This window comes from Cyprinus carpio, chromosome B20, assembly GCF_018340385.1.
Source record: "Cyprinus carpio isolate SPL01 chromosome B20, ASM1834038v1, whole genome shotgun sequence".
In the NCBI taxonomy this organism is placed as follows: Eukaryota; Metazoa; Chordata; class Actinopteri; order Cypriniformes; family Cyprinidae; genus Cyprinus; species Cyprinus carpio.
The window spans coordinates 19,857,559-19,878,187 of record NC_056616.1 but is presented as its reverse complement, the minus strand read 5'-3'; the positions used below and the strand labels follow the sequence as shown (position 1 = coordinate 19,878,187).

The 20,629-nt window shown below is 37.7% G+C and overlaps 1 protein-coding gene across 16 annotated transcripts in view; it reads right to left on the bottom strand.

The window, feature by feature from the left end:
- LOC109078253 (myomegalin-like) overlaps window positions 1–20,629 on the bottom strand; it is a 64,687-nt gene that overhangs the window by 22,617 nt on the left and 21,441 nt on the right. For 4 of the 16 annotated variants that reach the window (XR_006157499.1, XR_006157497.1, XR_006157504.1 and 1 more), the window contains exons 1-3: window positions 2,036–4,564; window positions 387–524; window positions 105–224 (exon numbers count right to left, since the gene is read on the bottom strand). Coding sequence is in view for 1 of the 16 variants with exons in the window: in XM_042746856.1 (XP_042602790.1) it covers window positions 105–224; window positions 387–524; window positions 2,036–3,226 (1,449 nt within the window). In the remaining 15 variants the exon portion in view is untranslated. Of the gene's footprint in view, window positions 1–104; window positions 225–386; window positions 525–2,035; window positions 4,566–5,025; window positions 5,080–6,370; window positions 6,528–6,640; window positions 6,805–7,032; window positions 7,157–9,864; window positions 9,942–12,541; window positions 12,656–20,629 lie in introns of those variants that run through there. The other 12 variants (XR_006157491.1, XR_006157498.1, XR_006157494.1 and 9 more) reach the window with 7 other exon arrangements.

Here is a 20,629-nt window from a genome sequence, read left to right as displayed (position 1 = left end):
TTTACTATTTATACTAACAGCCCAACTGCCAAACCATGTGTCTCAAGCATATGTGGAAAGCCTGATATTCAGTTCACCACTTTGAACTTTCCGGGCAGACATACCTCACAGTCTTTAGTGTTAAGTGAGTCACTCAAAGTCTGTATTGTTCTCTCCTGACCACATGCTGCTTCTCTGAGAGAGCGTAGTTCACCTTCCATGTCCCCGAGCCTCTGTTGTAACTTCTATTCACACACACAAACAAAGAAGCTCAGCACAATGGCGATTTAATGATTCTCATTCCTGCTGAGACACAACAACACCATAGCAACAACAGAGCATCATAATAACTTGACAGTCAAATGACTGTCAGTTGCTTGGTGAAACATCACATTTGAGGTCAGTACCTTATTACTGGCCTCGCTTTCTCGGATCTTGGTCTGGAGAGACTGGACCTGCTGTTGGGCCTTCTGCAGCTCGCTCACACACTGACCCGCTGCATTCTCATACTCTCCCAGCTGACACTGCTGCTCCTCAATCAACCTCTGAAACAAACAGTAGAAACAAATATTTAAAACTCCAGGATTACAGTTACTTGTTTTAGACAGAGAAATGTATTAAAATGTGATTTGATTTGAAATTCAAGTTGTCTTTTCTGCTAATGCAACCCTGATCAAGAGTCAATGAATCAATGTTTTCAGTATCAATAAATACTTTGCATAGAAACTAAGTCGACCACTAAAGAAGTATTATTGTGAGTGAGAGGACACATGCAGTGCTTAACAAACAGTTATGACCATTGCCTCCCTCTACAACTTCCTCAGGAAGTCCTATTTTTCCATGGCGGCATGCCATTCACTTCCTTGTTTTTCATTTTCACTAACATCATTTCTCTCTCTATTTACTGACATTAGTTTCTTATAATAATAAATATAAATATAAATGAGTCTCTATAATAAACACAGACTTTACTGTGCAGAAAAATAAAAGTTAGTCTAGCAAAATAGTAGCAGTGTAATTAATTAAAGGATAATGTTTCTGAGCCCTGTCTATTGTAGCATTCAGTGATTACAAGTGGCTGTGCATAGTACAATACTGCTGACTGTGAACACTAAATATCAGATTACTCATGTTGCTTTATCTGTCATTGCATGGACTCATACAATTGGTGTTTACCTATTAATGTATTAAACTGAAAACATTATATTGCCAAAAAGATCATATATCATACTTCATTCTGTTTTTTAAACATATATACACTACTGTTCAAAAGTCTGGGGTTGGTAAGATTTTTTATTGTTTTTGAAAGAAGTATTTTAAGCTTACCAGTGCTGCATTTATTTGATCAAAAATAATGGAAGAACATTAATATTGTGATTTTTTTTTTTTTTTTTTTTTTTTTTTTTTTACAATTTAATATAACTGTTTCATATTTTAATATATAATCTATTCCTGTGTTGAATTTTCAGCAGCTAGGCAATGGTGAATTTTCAACTCCAGATCCTTTAGAAATAATTATATGATGCAGATTTGGCGCTCAAGAAAAAAATATTATTAGTTGCCTGCTTAATGGAAATAATTTAATTTTTTCTGAATTATTTTACAAATAGAAATTTCAAAAGAACAGCATTTATTTGAAACTGAAATTGTAATTATTTTGCAACATTTGAAATATACTATCACTTTTAGTAAATAGCATAAATATAGAGCCAATATGTATTCATCAGAGGAGTGAGAATACAATGATCTCTTTAGAATTAGCCTGTGGCAGGAAGCACCGTTGCTCACAACAACAGTTGCTAGGAAGGAATTGCTAAGATGATGGGTAACCTAGTAATCAAATGCAATCAGAGAGCTGGAGAGCTTTGGGAGGAAAAAAGGCCTGAGGGAGTTCTTCACCTACTCATCTAGTTTATGCTCTATAAATTCATCTTTCCTGTTTCTTAATATACTATGTACAGACAGTCCACAAAAGATCCTTTTCAAACAACCCTTATTATTTCTCCTTTTCTTCATTCTGATGGTTTACTGAGAATCCTTAGGTCTTTCTGTGTACCTTCTGAAGGCCCAACGGCTTGCACTGCACATACTCATCCAACCACAGGTCTTCCATTTCTGCCAACTCAAACTGAAGCTCCTGCTGGATGCCGGATGGAGCATCTGGAAGATGGGGAGAAATGGGACACTCTATCCCAATGGGAGGCACCTGTAGCAGAGGGTAAGGACTCTCCATGGGTGTAGCATTAGGTTTGAGGAGTACAGGAATTCGACTACCTCTGGGACTCTGGAGAGGGTGATATTCAAAGCTTTTAAGCAAGCTGAGAGCCACATCAAGTCCACACACAGAACCAGGCCTCTTGATAGCAGATCGTTCCTCTTCAGACTCTCCCTGCACGGTGTTAGGATGGACTTTTGGAAAAGACCCTTGGGTGACATCTACAGCGGTGTCCAAAGACTCCACAGAGGAGGCAGGACTTACGTCCACAGGCTCTGGATCACTGGGGCGGTGAGTTTGGTTGTTCTCAACAGGTTCAGGTTCTGGTGGAGGAGCAGATGGGACGGTTTCCTCAGCGCTGTCCAGAACACTACCGGAGCACCGGGTGGAGGGCCCACAGGAAGTACTCCGACCCACTTTCCTGGGAACCTTGCAGACAGCCTCATAATCTGAATCTGCCACTCGCAGTGCAGCGCACCCTTTGCACTTCCTGGGACGAGGACCTGAAGTGGCGTCAGCTGCCGCATGGCATTGATGGTGAACAGGGCATTGGTGGTCTTGAACCTGCTCTTGAGCGCCTTGCTCAGCCCAGGACTCATAGATAGAGTATGTCAGATCTTCCTGCAGTAGAGCAGTGTATTCAGATTCAGCAAACCTGGACAGGTCAGCTACAGAAGAGTCCGCAGCACCGCTATCCAGTCCAAAATCATCAGCGTTGTTTTTGCGGTACAGTCCACCAATGCACTGTCTGAGCCTGTCTTTCTCCAACAAGAGCTTCTGCATCCGTTCGACGGACAAGGCCTCCACCCTGGCGATCACAGTGTCGAAGCGGTACATTCGGTCCAGCATGAAGGCACACTTGCTGCAGGCAAACTCTCCCCTGCCGTCTCGGGTCATTTCCCTGCCCAATGCGTAGGACAGCAGCACCTGCAGACTCAGCTTGGCCGTTGGGTGGAAGATCCATCGCCGCTGGTTACCATACAACTCCCTTGCACAGATGCGACACACGTCCTTCATCTTCGAGTCCAACATTATAAATCTTCAATTAAATATTGATCTACAGTAGTTTGTGGCAAGAGCGAAAGTGAAAATTTCATGCCATTTATAGTTCCTAAATTTCTATTCTTCTTCAGTGCCCAACAATGGAAAACAAGACATTTAAAAAAATATAATAATAATAAGGCAAAGTAACTATTAAAAAATATATTTGCAAATTATTAAAATTTCATGTCACTTTTTTTGAAGAGATGACGTCTTTAATTAATTCCAAGTCTTAAAGTTGTGCTGTTTTATATCCTTATGTATGGCCTTCCCATCGTTCTTTAAAGAGATATATCGCTGGGAATAAATGTCGATTTTGATTTCAATGTTGAGATGCTCATCAGCGGAAATAAAGATGCGTGTTTTGTCCTTCACTCTCGCGCTCCAGATCACGTTTCATTCGCTCTTCTGTGAAGACGCCGACATGACAGGACATCATTTAAATGAATCCCACCGCCCGACTCCGGTTTAAAAACGTGTCATTTTCATATAACCACACCTATCCGAAATGTAGACGAAAATAATATCATATTCTGTCCCCAATCAGCCACACAAGAGACTGACAGTATTTAGTGTAACCGGGTATATCACAATGAAAGACAGCGGAGCAGCAAACGATGTGGCAAGTGTGAGGCAGGGAAAAATGGCGCGTACCGTTTTCTGGACAGAGAGGGGTGTCATAAACATACGTTTCTACAATACATCTTACTTATTTAAAACGGCGTAACAGTTACTAACTTCATAACACGCACTTATATTAAACCCGCCTTATATATTAGCGTTTTATCGTCTATTGTTTGTCAACAGTGTTTTTGTAAATTCTGCGTTCCCCCCTCGGTGTACGCAGTGGTACCGGTCGCGCATAGGGAACAAGCCAAAATAAACGATGACACTGCTTTACATACTTATTTCCATTTTCGACAAAGAAATGCAACTGAGAAAGTGATTTGTTTTTCCGACGTACATGGATCTATCATGACAGTTTATTTAGGGATGTAATCATACTCAATATTGGGGGAGCTACTGAGAGAGCTATTCTATTGATTATAGATAGATAAAACTGAATGATGTTTTATGTGGTATTTTGGCAGTTGTGTGGCGTCTCTGTGTGTATTTTTCATTCGAATGTCTTTAGAATTTATACAACGGAGACAGAACACCATAACAACACTAAAACACAAACCGCCCTTAATCAAAAACCTATTTATCATAATCAAGCAAATGTAGTATTATCTCATTGTTTATGTCAAACAGTGATAGTGATGCCAAGGAGCTGTTGAGAGACTAATTTTCATTACTATACAATGTGATGTAATTGAATGTTTATTTTTAGACCTAATCCCAAGTCAAAAAAAAAAAAGAAAGTGAATACTGAATCCCTTTACTCTCTCAGTTGTATGATTTTTTTTCCATGTTATGACAAAAATTATTTACCAAGAGCAAAGAGCAGCACAGAAAGTAAAATGCATTAAAATTAGTAAAAAAAGCTTGGATTAAGTGTTGGATAACAAATGACAAGTTCTTTAAAATACAAGGAACCTACTGTTATATTTTTAGACTAATTTTAAATGTGTGTGCTGGCGTGCGGTCTCAGCTTGCTATGACTGTACACCGTCGCTAGATGTCGCTCTCAGCACACTGGTAAAGCTTCTTCAGCCAAATTAAAGCCATGCATTATATATATTATAAGAATGTGCTAAACTTCCATAATATTTATGTGTAGATTACATACAAATACTTTTTAAAAAGACTAACTTGAGAGAAAACATAAATAGGAGAAAAAGTCTTACTTGCATCTCCTGCTCTGGATTGCCTTTTCCATGAGCCAGTTCTTCTCTAAGAGTCTAAAAACAGAGAAAATTATGTAGCCTGCTGCCTGAAAAAATAAGCCATGTCACTGTTTAAAAATGAAGATTCTGTTTTTCTTTTTAACCCTGTAATATTAAATAATAGTCAGTATTTTATTTAACCTTACTGAAAAAATGTATAAAAACAGTTTGCCTTTTTTTCTTTTTAAATATCATTTTTAATAATTTGGGCTTTTAAATGCTTTTTCATATTGTATGATTATAGTAAGAATATGTAGCTGATACTCAAGGAAGAAAAAAACATCTCACTGTTTTCCAGAGGCCCAAACTAAGCAAAATATGCAATTTGGTGCAGTTGATATTTATATGACCAAAAAGTAAGATGAAAATCTGATAGTTTACATAGTAATGTAATTCAATGAAATAGCAGACTAATTACAAAAAATGCATAAACATATCCCATGTTGGGAGATGCTTCAGTCCTAAGTTGCCTCAGACCAGTAAATGTCCATCTTGTAATATTCCTTTCAATACAAAAGTTACTCTTATGAAAAATAAGTAAAGATCTCACAGCACAACTACACATGTACCACGACTTGAAGTTGAACATTTTCTCAATTGTACTAAATGGCGTTTTAATAAGATTACAGAAGGCATGTAGTAGATTGTGTCTGCAAAGTTTTGATCATATTGATCATTTAGAGGCCTTAGACATTTGCGTATCAAATACGATTGAGCAGGCTTTACAGGGTTAAACAATTTCGTTTGAATTTGTCAATTCCCATGTTTTGGTCAATTTTAGTTCATTGTTTATACAGTGTTAAACAAGTTTATCTACACACAGGCTTTAACAATTTTATACGTCTCAGTTTGCATATGAATCTAAGGCAAAGTTAATATAAATCTCCCTGTGTATGTGATTTATACCCACACTGTAAATATACTAATCTTGGAGAAGTACTGAATCACTCCTGCATGTGCCATGGTGCCATGACCTATTTGCAATGGCATGACTGTGTGTGTATGTGTTTATAAATACAGTCTGATATCTGAACCCATTTTCTTTTTAGGGGTTGAATAGGGGCCAGAGGCCAAAGTGACCTAGTTAGCTGCTGGCTTTTAACCACATTAAGGAGTACAGTATAGCCAGATATTGCATGCACAATCACGTTGATTTGAGTGTGTATGCTATTTGCCCAAAAGCATTATACTGTGACACAATGGCTGCTGCAGAGGTGGGGTGACACATTTAAAAAAGGTTACTCATTATCAGGGCCACATGAAATCTATGTGTGCATTTTGATGGATGAGATCCTATACACGCTACCTGTGTGTATTTCTCTTTTTGCTGGAAGGAAGTGTTAAGGCTCTGCACTTGCTCTTCCAGTTGAGTTAGTTTTACAGTAAGGGCGTCCCTCTGTGCACTCAGATCGGCTGCCTCTTGCTCTCTCCTGCATACGGTTTCATTCAGTTCTTCTATCAACCTAACAGAAACAAAGAGGCATCAGATACTGTTTTTTATTTTCATTCAGAAATCTCAGGATAACATTTAGTACAATTTCTGAATCAACTTATTCAGTCCTTCTGTACTGTTTACCTGTCCTTCTTAACCATCTCTTCATACTGTGCCATGACAGACAAGCTTTCATTTCCTCCCTGCATTTCCATCATCATCCTCCTTTCTAGGGCCAAACAGCGCTGGGACTCTGAATCTGCCAGGGAAGCCATTTTTTCTGCTTCACTTCTTGCCAGTTGAGCCTCCTGAAAAAAATAAAGAACATAAAACGCAATGCAATGAAATAAAATGCAAAAATAAAATAAGATAAAATAAGATTTTGGTTCTGGGTGGAGTCTCTTTCAACAGAATTTGCTTCAAAACACAAGAATAAGTAACCAAGAACAGCAAAAGCATTTCAAATAGTAAATGCTGGAAATATGGATTTCATTGTAATGAGGTCAGTTTATTGCGCATAGGAACACAATGTGCACCTCCTGCAGAAGCTGGATCTTGGTCTCCAGAATCTCTTGCATGTGTCCGATCTCCTGCTGCCGTTCCTCACAGCGACGCTGCACCTCCACCTCATTCTGATTGGTCAGACTTTCTGCTGTGGTTCTGCGAAGTGACACAATGCAAACAAAATAGCTTTAGTAAACAACTCAGAAAGAATGTGTCAAAACAAATCCATTGATACAAATGAAAAAAAAAAGCTGCCAGTGCAATTGTGGACTTGTCTCAGAGTTAACTAAAAGGCTAAATTAGTGAATTATATCTTCCATGATCAACTGAAATGTACACTATCGCATTTTGTAAACAAAACTGTAAAAGGCAAACAACACTGAATCTATAATAAGTCTTAGTAACATAGCAAGGAAATGTGTTTTCACTGAAACAATTGACAATTATTTGATTTACATTAAATGGAACAGTGCATTTTGCACCTGGTTAAACTGGACTGTGATTGGTTAGTGAACACAGTTTACATTGAAATAGGCCTACAGCACCTAAATCGATGTTAATGTGAATTTAGCCCTAGAAAGTAACTGACTAGGACAGTAATTATTCTGACTATTTATTATCAGTAATTGTTCTGATTATTATTATTTGATATTATTTGATAATGTAAGTTTATAGTAATAATGCACATATATTTATAAATAATTATAATAAATCTAATAAAAAAATTCAAAACAATGTATAAATGATTTCAATCCAAAATTCTAGATTAAAAAAAATGAATGCAAAACCTTTTTGATAAAAAATGAAAAATATAAAAATCATGTTTAAGGTAGATTTATCTGTGTACTTTGGGAAAAAAGTGAGTGATAGTGAAGCGAGTGGTCATGTTTGATTTATTTAATCTTTGTCCCTAAGTACATACCTTTAAGACTTTGTAAAAGAGTTTCATTTCGTTTTTCAATCCTCCAAAGAGTATTTAAGCAAAAGAAGTGAATCACAAAGGTGTGACGTAACAATCTTTGCTCATGTCTCCTCTGGGATGTGTTTAGCAGGTCTTTGTGTGTGTGAAGGATGTTGCTCTGACACTTTAAGTATTCTGGAGTGTCTATGAGAGCCTCTCACTCAGTGCAGTGCTCTAGAACCCTCTCAAGGACCTCGTAACGGCTTTTCCACACTCCATTGGTGCATTGCAACAGAGCTGTTTTTGAACGTGATGATGGCTGCGGCACGGACTCTGCTGTAATTGTCTGATCCAGAGCAAACGGCACCTCTGGGTTTTCTGACTGCACCGCGCCAGGACATCCATTACTGTAACGAGTGATCTGAACTATCGTCCCGATCAGCCACTACATCAGTTAGTGTTAGTAATCACAGCCTAGAGGCATTTCGTTTAGCTTGGAAGGTGATATCATTCCGTTCTGCTTGTTTTTTTAGCCCTTAGAGAACCGACTGTTAGTTCTGAGGCTCAGAACAATGGCTTAGAGGAAGGTATGAGGAGAAATTATGAGGGGAATTTTTGCTTGACGGTCAAGACTGAGACTCAGGTCACTGGCAGACACATCATCAGAACTGATCAGATTGTGTGATGGAAATGACACATAGCAACCTGCTCTTCAACAAAACAATGATGTCACCTGAAGAATAACACAAAGGAAGGGGGTCTCGTTTATAGGTAATCCCCCGAAGGCCAATGGATCCTACTGTAAATTTAAACATTACTGACACACTTCCACCGGACTGTACACTAAAAAAAATCAAGCATGAAACTCAAACCCGCTTATGTGAGGATTGAGTTGCTCATTGTGTGTTTTACTGAGAATGAATTAGCTCTATTCGCAAGTGTGTTTGTGTACTGTAGTGCACACACTACCGTTCAAAAGTTTGGGGTAATTGACACTTCAGCATGAATGCATTAAATTTACAAGTGACATGACTTACAATGTTAGAAGAGATTAAAAATTCCACATATTAAGTTTCTTGAGCACTAAATCAGCATATTAGAATGATTTCTGAAGGATCATGTGACACTGAAGACTGTTGTAACCGTTGCTGAAAATTCAGCTCTGCCATCACAGGAATAAATCATATTTTAAAATATTAAAATATAACTGACCCAAAACTTTTGAATGGTAGTGTATGTGTGTATTTGTATCTAAAAAAGAGCTTAAATATCCTCTCCATCAGCAAAAAGTGTTACAGGACCTTATGCACCTTTCAAAGGGCATCATGGCACTCTGCTCTGTCCCCCAAAACTGATAAGCGTCCAACACGGACTTGGCAGTGGACTCTGGCCTTTTGCATTTGGCAGGTCAGCAAGATAAGTTGCACATGCGTATGAGAAGCAGTTATGCTAGTTGGCAGCAGAACAGCATTCTGGGTGAGAGAGAGGATCACCAGACTAAAGAAAAGACAGACTTGTTTTAGCCAGTTTAACTCTTTTTCAGATTACGTTTGGCTTCACTATCTGGACTCTTAATTGCATAAAGACATAAGGATGTCAACAGCAGTAACACTAATTTTTTTTATATTATTTTTCCCCCTTTTATAGCTTAACAACTAAAAGTCTACATTCACATGGTTGGTGTTTTAGATTGACAACTGTATTTTCTAAGAGACATGATTTTTAAATTGTACAGCAGCTCTCAAAATGCAGGTGTAAGACTTTAAGGGTCAGTTCATTTATACTTTAAATTATAATTGAACTGTGTAATAACTGAACTGAACTCTGTAAATGGATTTAGCATTGGACTGACTGACAACCATATTCTGCTGTAAATGTAGCCTAACTGTAACAGATATAAAGAATCTGTCAACAGCAACTATATAAAGATATAAAGAATATATTTGTCTTGTTTGATACTTACAGGGCTTTGTCAAGCTGTTCCTGTCTTTCCTGAAGTTCTTGTTTCAAGCTTTCAACCTCAACCTTCAGCTCAATGTTCTGAAAAACAAAGGGATTTAAAAAAAAGTCATTGCAATCACATTTTACTCTCCTCTTGCAGCAAAACTAGCTCTGTAATGCAGGATCTGGAGATAAATGTTTTATTGTTGTACTTTTGTATGTACTGCATTCAAAAATGTGATTTTAAAAAAGCATGAAAGTGTGCGAGTTTGCATGTTATTCTACCACATTTCCTGTTTTTATCTGGTTGATTATAATAAACTAATAAATATTTCATTAGAAATTCATGCAACATTTTAATTTTTTTTTCTGAAAATAGTCATGCAATTAATATGCTACATTAAAAATATTAAAAAGAAAGTTGTAAATATTTCATGGATCTTCTCTGCTGAGTCTGCAGAGCTCAGCGTGAGCTCTCCGCACGTGTAGCTGGAGTCTCATGGGTGTGGGGAGACCTTAAAATAGAACAAGAGACGCCAACCACCTGCTGTTTCACTCTCTCTGACATGTACTCAAACCTGACCTCTCTATTTTTTCCTTCCCACAATGCACCAGGCCACAGCAACAGAGACTTTTTTTTAAACTCTCACCACCAGATACTCAGTGTAGCTGGCATGAGATCAGTGCCTAGTACTTTGTGTGTGTACTGGTTTTTTGTTTTTGAAATGATACATACTCATTTCATTATAACCCTCAGGGACGTTTACTCAGGTGCAGCTGTCATGTATCGGTCGTTCTTAATGATTTGTGTAGCCTATATGGGTCAGTGGGACTAATATTTGTTTTATCAGGTTCATTTGAAAAGGTCAGACACAAAAATAGCATAGTTTTGGCACCTATACTGCATCTTTCGGCTTTGTTTGCACACACAAACTTCAGTTGTGAGTATCAGTTACCAGCTAAGCAGTGCCATTTTAAATCCAATCATGCATAAATGCACATTTATCTAATTAATCAAAATGAATGAATAGTGTTCAATCAAGTCTCTGAAGACTGTTGGATCATGTATCCTGTAAAAGTTTGGTTTTCATTACAATATAAATGCAACATGCTTAAATATTAGAGCCATGCACCACAGGAATAAAGGGCCTCCATGTATAAACTTATGTGTTGCATAAATATAGAATCTGGGACCGCTTATTTAATTAATTATAATAAATTAAATATTATTAGTATGATTATACATTTAAAGGTATCCTTGTTACAGTGTAATTATATATTTAAGTATTGAGTAATATTAATTAACTATATGTACTTACTATATGGTAAGGGTTAGGAATAGGGTTTGGCTTAGGGTTACTTGCATGTAATTATGCATAATGTATTGTTATTATGATAGTAATTGTTATTAAGATAGTACATGTAACATGCATAAGTCGTGGCCTAATGGTGGGGGAGTCGTGGCCTAATGGTGGGGGAGTCGTGGCCTAATGGTGGGGGAGTCTGGCCTAATGGTTAGAGAGTCGGACTCCCCAGAAGGGTTGTGAGTTCGAGTCTCGGGCCGGCAGGAATTGTGGGTGGGGGGAGTGCATGTACAGTTCTCTCTCCACCTTCAATACCACGACTTAGGTGCCCTTGAGCAAGGCATCGAACCCCCAACTGCTCCCCCGGGCGCCGCAGCATAAAATGGCTGCCCACTGCTGGGTGTGTGTTCATGTGTGTGTGTGTGTTCACTGCTCTGTGTGTGTGCACCTCTAAAACCACAAAAACAAATCACAAATTAAAATGTATTGAATATATATTTTAAATAATAACAATACACACATAACAAGGACACCGTAAAATAAAGTGTTACCATATTTTTTCATTACAAAATGTTTTCATTACATTTAAATAAGTTTAAGTTTCATAATCACAGATTTCAATATGATCTCAGACTTTCACTCTACATGCAATAAAAATAAGTTTAAACAGCGATAAACTCTTTTTTTGTGTGTGTTTCCATATTGGTATATTAGGGTACATAAGAATATGGACAACAGCTGCGAGACAGTGTCACCTTTACTTCCTCACAGTAACCAGACTCAACCAGAGTCATCCAGTCTACCATAATCCAGTTTTTACCATGCTGATAGTCAGTTTGTGACAGCTGCAGCAAACTGCTGATCCATATTAATGTTGTTTATTTAAACAGAGCCACATTTCCAGGCTGCAGTTGTTGTGCACTACAAATGTATAGATGACTGGCGGTCTGCAGGCTATTTTAATCCTTTGCATTTGCCAAGGCAGCAAAACATATGCTGCAGTACTAGAGTATACCTGTGCAAATGCTTATTCTCACCCCCAACAGAAAGAAACTGTACTAAAACAGGAAATTTAGTGACAGCTATCAAGTTTCAAATGTTATACATTTATTCTATACATTTATTTATTGGAGAAAACAATGGTTTGATATTTTTGCTTGTTACTTTTTTACATTTTTTGCTTTGTCCATGTATTGTTTATATTTCAGAATTGTTCTATTGTTAAACTTTACTTAAATATAATAAAAATAACATTTCTGGATATAAATTGGTTAATGACAGACATTTGTGGCTAATAAGTAGTTGATAATTTGTTGACAAAATGAATTGGTTAACTTTCCCTCAAAGTAACAATCATGTCAATAGCTTTATTCACAGTAGCCCAGTGATACTCACCCTGCGGTGGACATCTTCACTGCTGCTGTCCTCAAATTTCTGCTGGAAACGCTCCTCCAGGAAGTAGATGCGAAGTTTGAGGCTGAAGTTCTCCTTCTTCAGGTCATTGAGGTGCTGTGAAATAGTACGGTAGCCGTTAAACATGACCGCTCTTGTCACGTTGGGGTTCTCAGACCCCTCATACCTGTGCCATACTGTCTAAATCACACGCTCTCTTTACATGCAATTAAAAATATCTTAAACAAGCCAACTAAGATGTAGTAGGTTTTCTAATACTAGAACAAACAACATCAACATGAACTGCATGAACTGCAAATGACACACTGAGGGTCCTCCTCCTGAAAGGGGTCTACCCCCATGCATGGTGTGTGCAGAAGGAGTGGGTGTCAAATTGATATGGGGGTCTTTTTTTACTTCAACAGCCACTAGAAGTATTATCTGTAAGGATAACAGGCATACTTGATGTGTTAACTGATCTGGATAATAAAAAAGACAGAGGGAGAAGAGAAGGCTTATGTGCTAAAAATCACTGACTGCTCATTCCATTCAACTAGATTCAGCTGGATTTACAACTTACACAAACCTGTTCCTCAAGTTTCTCCCAAACTGCTGTGAGCTTCAGTGTGAATGTGAATATGCATGAATGCTGTCCGTTTAACGCAACACCATTTGGGTCGATATATCTGACTGCCAAGCACACCACAAAGATTCATTTCAACAATATGCTGACATTAAAAACATTTTTTAAAATAAGAGATTTTTTTTATAGATTATTAGAATGTAAAGTGTTTTGATTAGAGCAAGGAAAAATTAAAAAACATCTGAAATGTTTCTCAATGACAGTTTTAGACGTGTTAGAAGACTTTAATGAAAACATTAAATTGATCAAAATTGACATTTAAGCCATTTATAATGTTAATAAAGATTTGTATTTTAACATAAACTCAGTTCTTTTAAACTTTCGAATTAAAATTATTTCCGAAGGATCATGTTGCACTGAAGACTAGAGTAATGGCTGCTAAAAATTCAGCTTTGCCATCACATAAATTAAATGCAGCCCTTGTGAGCATAATTAAACATTAAAAAATCTTACAGACCCCAAAACTTTGAGCGGTATGTTTACATCTTTAAAAATTATGAGTTTAATACTTTATCCTATATATGAATAACAAAAATGACCCACTTAGACATACATGTTGATATGCACTTTATGGTTATTTGTTAATGTATTTAACCATAGGAGGGCAGTATGGCTCTTAACTCTGCAGAAAGTGAGCTTTAGTAAGGACTCAAGGACTTCAAGGTTATTTTCGGTACCCTATACCAGCTGTCACTGAGGAATTCTGGACTGGGATACCAACAACAGCCTCTTCGGACCCCAACCAATATATACATTAACCAGCTGCACACTTATTTGGAGACACATTCACTATTTCTCAAAAAAAAAAAAAAAAATTCCTTCATATTTAAGCCCACATGCTATGCATCTCTGTTTGGAGCATCTGCCTTCTGTTCCTGTGGTTCACCATTCAAGCTTCAAAAAATTTTTTTGTTAAATGAAAAATTACTGCACAAATCAATAGATGGCTTAAATAAGGAAAGCTGAATATGATTGATTTCATTACAAAGGGAAATTTCATAAGCACAAAAGCAAAGCAGACTAAACATCAAAGACTAGGATTGACAACTAGAGCCCACTAAAAACTCATTAGGGGATACATAAATTTATTGCTCTAGGTCATTTAAATGTAAGGCAAACCCTATTCTTTAAAATCTGGATTCAGTCTTACCGACAAATGCATTTGACTTTGTTAGAGGCAGTGGGACTGGATTACATAAATGATTGCATTGCTCAGTCTGTCAGCGAGGGAACTTGAGTTCTGCAGGTCTGAGGTTTTCCGTTGTGGGGGGAAAATGGGAGGTTTGACATGTTAGTAAAGAGATACATTGGCGTCTGGACTCTGTCTTTATGTCACTGTTTGACAGGGCAGAGGTCTGACATGAGAAGACCAAAGACAGTGAGCTTCTGTATGTTGTACTGAGATTCATATGCACGCAATCTCCAGTGCTGACTGACTGACTGACTGACTCTTATTGACTGCTTTGATATTATGAGCAAGTTAATGGGAACTGGTTTTGAAACAGTTGTTTAAAGGATTACACATGGCGAAAAAATGCAAATGAAGGGATTTGTTTGCCATAAAAGTAATACCAGATGACAAACTCTACAAGCGATATGGAGTTCTGGTTAGAAATTAGGAATGAAAGTATATATTAATCATTACTAGAAGCCATTAATCATTATAATAACTAGGTATAAAGACAATGAGCAACAAACACAGAACCTCAGTCAGCAGGTCCTGTGATATTTCCCAGACTCACAGTACATTTAAATCCAAGCCTTATTAATCAAATTCATCTTGCTATGGTTACAATGTCTTAAAAATACAACAGAACAGCTATAAAAGAAATGAGGAGTTTGCAATGAAGCGCATCTAATAAAGCCAGGGTCGTTCTTGTTTCTGTGCAGGAATGCATTCACGAACAGCTCTGTGTCTCCCTCATTTGCATTTACTGTAGACGGTTTAACGTTGCCATGGTGCCTGGTGTCAGACACTTGCTTCCTGAGTCCCAAATGCTGCTTCACTTCTTTCATGTCTTATCAGTATCCAGCAGTATTTTTTTTTTTGCAGAATACTGCAATGACAAATGGATTAATGATTGTAACGTAATGAGAGAAGATGACACGGTGCCAAAAGACACAAACACAAATGATTTCATCTCTTGTTTTCTTTTTGTATTAACAAATGAGATCACTTTATAAGCCTAACTGTTTCTCATAGACAGCAGTAAGATTACATGAAGAACAAATGGAGACTTTTGCTTAAGTGTGCTGCATTTATTTTGAGAAAAATTGTTACAAATCTGATGCTTCTCCTTCAAATTTCTATAGGCCATTATAAAATAAGCCAATAATTATTTTTATTGTAAAGGCCAATAACTAACAAATGTCAAATATTACAGTACCATTCAAAAGTCTGGGGTCAAATAGACTTTTTTTTTGGAAAACTTTGAATGTTCTATTTATCAAGGAATCCTGAATTTTTTTTTGTTTTTTTTTTTTAAATAAATGCAATCTTAGTCAGCATAAGAGGCTTTTGTCCAAAACACATTTGAACAGTAGTGTATAAATATATACTATTTTGTTTAATTAAATAAACCAAAATCGATCATTTTAAATGTGGCAAGTGAATTTAGGCATCACAACATTATAATGTACAGTATGAAAAATAAATATGGATTTAGATATTACTTTAAAGAATAACTTTGAGTGTTAGGTGACTGATAGTGACATCTAAATGTAAAAATAGGCAAAATGAGGTATTATAATACCAGCTGATATACGTCCGATAATAATTCATTTCAGAATTCTACGATCAATTAATAAGCAACTGCTGAGAATTTTTTTTTCTCTGGGACAATATGCAATGAATAAATATACAAATACACACAAACAAAGCATAAAATGAGGCAAACAAAATCTGTAACCCTTCATGTAGTGAAATATTTCAGCTATTAAATGATAAATGAGACTGAGGCAACAGCAAGCACCCCTCGGCAAATGTGGTCTTTGGGCTCAATGGGGAAATGCCTTTAGATAATGCTATAAAAACATATTAAACAGCCTGATGTGCTATAAACATACTGAACGACTGCAACGTCTCTCATCTGATACAAATTAAATCCAGAACAAATTATTTAAACTACAATTTTACAGTTCAATAAAGACATCAATTATTTTGGACCATTTCTGTGTTTATTTGAATCTTGTAATTATGATGACCGAAGCACATGGCTGATGTGTTTGTGTGAAACTCAGCTTGACAGGCTAAGCCTGAGAGGGCTGAGCGCTCAGAGCCTGCGCTCTATTTAACACTGACATAAATCAAGCAGAAAAATCAACAGTCATGGCCACTCCGCTCTACACAGCCGAGAATCTACAACTACCGTTGTATCATCCCATGTAATGATTGCATTGAGTCACATTACATCTGAAGGATGAGCGCAGCAACAGTTCGTTACTGCATTTTCATGGGTTTTCTGCCCTTAAGGGGGTTTTCTGAAGCTGATCTTGCAGAGGCCCAGATTCCAGAGCCAATTCCATGGGACATCCTTCTTGTTGCCATGGAGACAGAAAAGATGGATGAAAGGGGGGTGGATGGGAATCTCTCTTTGAGTTGGATTCATGCTATTGTTTTATGAATACAAATCTAAAACAATTCTTCTCAATTAGCAATATGCAAAAAAGTTAGCGAATCTGAAAATTCTGTCATCATTTACTCATTACGTGTGACTTACTTTCTTCTGAGGAACACAAAAGAAGATATTTTGAAAAATGCACATTGAACAAACAAAGAAATTCTGTGAGGTCCATTTCTTCCATTGTTTGGACATAAAATATTCTTCAAAACATCTTTGCTGTTCCATAGAAGTTAAAAGTCATTTAATTTTCAGTCTTTTCTTCACATAAAGGTACCATATGGCTTCAGAAGAGTTGAAATATAGCATAAGAGTCATGTGAATCACTTTTATGATGAATATTTTGTTTTTCATGTTAGAAAGAAGTTCATACGGGTTTAAAATGACATAAATGATGACAGAATTTTCAGTTTTAGGTGAACTCTTTCAAACCCTTTTTCAATTCCCCTTATGCAACCTCTGTTTTTTTTCCATTAACAACTCCCCCTCTTCCTCTCTCATTGGTAAATAATTTCCAGATGCAATGGCACAGGATGGTGCTAGTGGTACAGTAGAGCCTCAGCCCGTTTGCCAGCATCATACTGAGGCAAGGGGAGAGCTTTTCCACAGTCTATGCCAGGCCCACCGAGTCTAACACGCAAGCACAAGCACTCCCAGACAAACAAGAAAGCCATACGCTGGACATACATATGAAACACACACACTCCAACACTGCTATGCAGAAAGCAGGTTCTGTTTTCAAACCAGTACCACGGCCCCCTAAAGTGGGGACTAAATATTTGTGAAAAAATTGAGGTTCCTCTTATTGACTTCAACAGTTTATTGGAGGAACAGGCATCATTTATGAGGCAAAGTTGCCTTTGGAACTAACACCCAAGGAGCTAAAAGGATAAACGATGCCCAGTGCAAAGGTCGTCGCAGAATGAAGATTCAAGATTCAAGATTCAAGATTTTTATTTGTCACATACACAAATTATATAGGCATATATAACCAGCAGTGAAATGTGAGTCAGGTAAACGCTCCATGGACATTGCAATTATTAAAGAATACAACACAGATGAAAATATACATAAATATAGCTATGAAAGAATGAAATAAAAGTAAACAATAAAAATATAAGAATAAAATATAAATATATAAAGAGATGTATACTGTAGAATTAAATATATAGTGGAAAATAATGTGCATGAAAGTAAACTGTAGTCTTAAATAATGAGATACACAGGAATGTACAAGAGGCAAATGTGCAAACAGGTTGACACTTTCAGTATGTCAATGTGAGGTAGTGAATGATGAATATCTTACTGATAAAGTGAATATTAAGTGGAGACATGAAGATGTTAAGAGTCTGGTTTTGAGTTTAGGAGCCTGATGGCCTGGGGGAAGAAACTCCTCCTAAGTCTCTCAGTTTTTGACATCAGGCTACGGAAACGCTTACCAGATGGCAGCAAAGTGAAAAGATGGTTACTGTGGTGAATGGAGTCCTTGATTATTTTAACAGCTCTGCTTTTGCAGCGTTTGAGGTAGATGTCCTGCAGAGAGGGGAGAACAGACCCGGAGATGCGCTCAGCTAAGCGCACAACTCTCTGCAGGGCTTTGCAGTCATGACTGGAGCTGTTCCCATACCACACTGATATACACTGAGTCAATACACTTTCAATGGCCCCTGAATAGAAAGTTTTCAGGATTGCAGGTGAAACCCTGAATTTTCTAAGCTGTCTCAGATGGTACAGTCTTTGCCTGGCTTTATTAACCTGTGTTTGATGTGTGTAGTCCAAGTCAGGTCCTCGGAGATGTTTACACCGAGGAACTTGAAGCTGCTCACCCTCTCCACAGGTGTTCCCGCTGATCATTAGAGGAGTATAGGGCTGCTGCTGTCTCTTCCTGAAGTCAACAATCAGCTCTTTAGTTTTGCTCACATTCAGAGAGAGACAATTGTCCTGGCACCATGATGTAACTTTCTCTACCTCATCCAAGTATGCGGTCTCATTAATGTTGGAAATGAGGCCCAGAACCACAGTATCATCAGCAAATTTGATAATAGATGTGGAGCTGTGGGAAGACACGCAGTCATGTGTGTAGAGAGAGTAGAGCAGGGGACTCAGGACACAGCCCTGTGGGGCTCCTATGTTCAGGGTGATGGAGTTAGAGGTGAACTGGCCTACTTTCACCACTTGAGGTCTGCCGGTGAGGAAATCAAGAATCCAGTTGCATAGTGAAGAATCAGGCCGAGGTCCATGAGTTTAGAAGCTAGCGTGATGGGGACTATAGTATTGAAAGCTGAGCTATAGTCCGATAAATAGCAGCCTTACATAGTTTTCCTGTTATTGCTGTCAATGTGTGTGAGAGAAGAGTGCAGGATGTGAGAGATGGCATCATCAGTGGATCTGTTGGGGCGGATAAGCAAACTGAAGAGGGTCCAAAGTATCCGGGATGGAGGAGCTGATGAAGTTTTTAACCAGTCCCTCAAAGACCTTCATGACTATTGATGTGAGGGCAACTGGACGATAGTCATTCAGGCAAGAGGGGTTATTGTTCTTAGGCACAGGTATGATGACAGATTTTTTTGAAGGAGGTGGGAACCACCGATGTAGCAAGAGACTCATTAAAAATGGATGTAAACAAACCAGCGAGCTGATCAGCACAGGACCGCAAATACGGCCAGAAATCCCATCAGGTCCGGCTGCTTTCCTGACATTCACTCGCTTTAGAGCCCTCCGAACCTCGTCCTCAGACACGGTGATCACATGATTATCGCTGCTCTGACTGCTGTTTCCTGACGCGCTGATCGGCAGACTCGCGCGCTGCTCAGATTGCTTTCAAAGCGGCCGTAAAAGTGTTTAGCTCGTCAGCCTTAAACAGATGTCGCAGAATGAAAATGTTCAGAGTAGCTATAATATTACCCTTCAAAAGTCAGTAAGACTTTTAAAATGTTTTTAAAAGAAGTCTCTTCTGCTCACCAAGGCTGCATTTATGTGATCAAAACAATAATATTGAGAAATATTATTACAATTTAAAATAATAGTTATTTTAATGTTTTAAAATGTAATTTGTTTCTGTGATGAGTCTTCAGTGTCACATGATCCTTCAGAAATGATTCTAAAATACTGATTTTGTGCAAAAGGAACTTTCTTATTATTATCAACAGTGAAACTGGTAGTGATTTGTTAATATGTTTGTAGAAACAATGTAGAATAGAATGAATAGAAAGTTCAAAAGAACAACATTTATTTAAAAGCTTTTGTAACATTATAAAAGTCTTTACTCTCAGTACTGATCAACTAATGCATCCTTACAGAATAAAAATATAAGCTTCTTCAAAAAAAATCTTACTGAAACCTTTGAACGGTAGTGTACGTATTCTAAGAAACCAAAAAAACCCTAAAAACATTCAAACCTTCAAGAGACAACAATTCGATACTGAGATACTGCACAGCTCAGTTGGTTTCCAGCTGCTTTCTTTGCACTAACGTCTAGAGGAAATGAAGTAAGATCATTACATCCTGGTGCCATTTACGCATCCAAACCACGAATTTTAACAGTGAGATTACTTTTCAGCTTGACACTGAATACCAGACTAGAGCCTCTTGGCCAAAGATCTGATGTTCCCCGACCCTTGCAGGCTTGTGATATTTTACCCAGGGAAATGTGGACGTCCCTGGGCATGGAGTGTGACGGATGGCTCTCAGCGTTGAGCTCCAATCCACTCGCAGCAGGCCAATACTCCCGCTGAGACCCTGGGCTTCGTTTCAGGCTTCAGCACAACAACGGCTGCGAAATGATCAAACTGCACAAGATGACTTATTCCCATCTCTAACTTTGTCTGT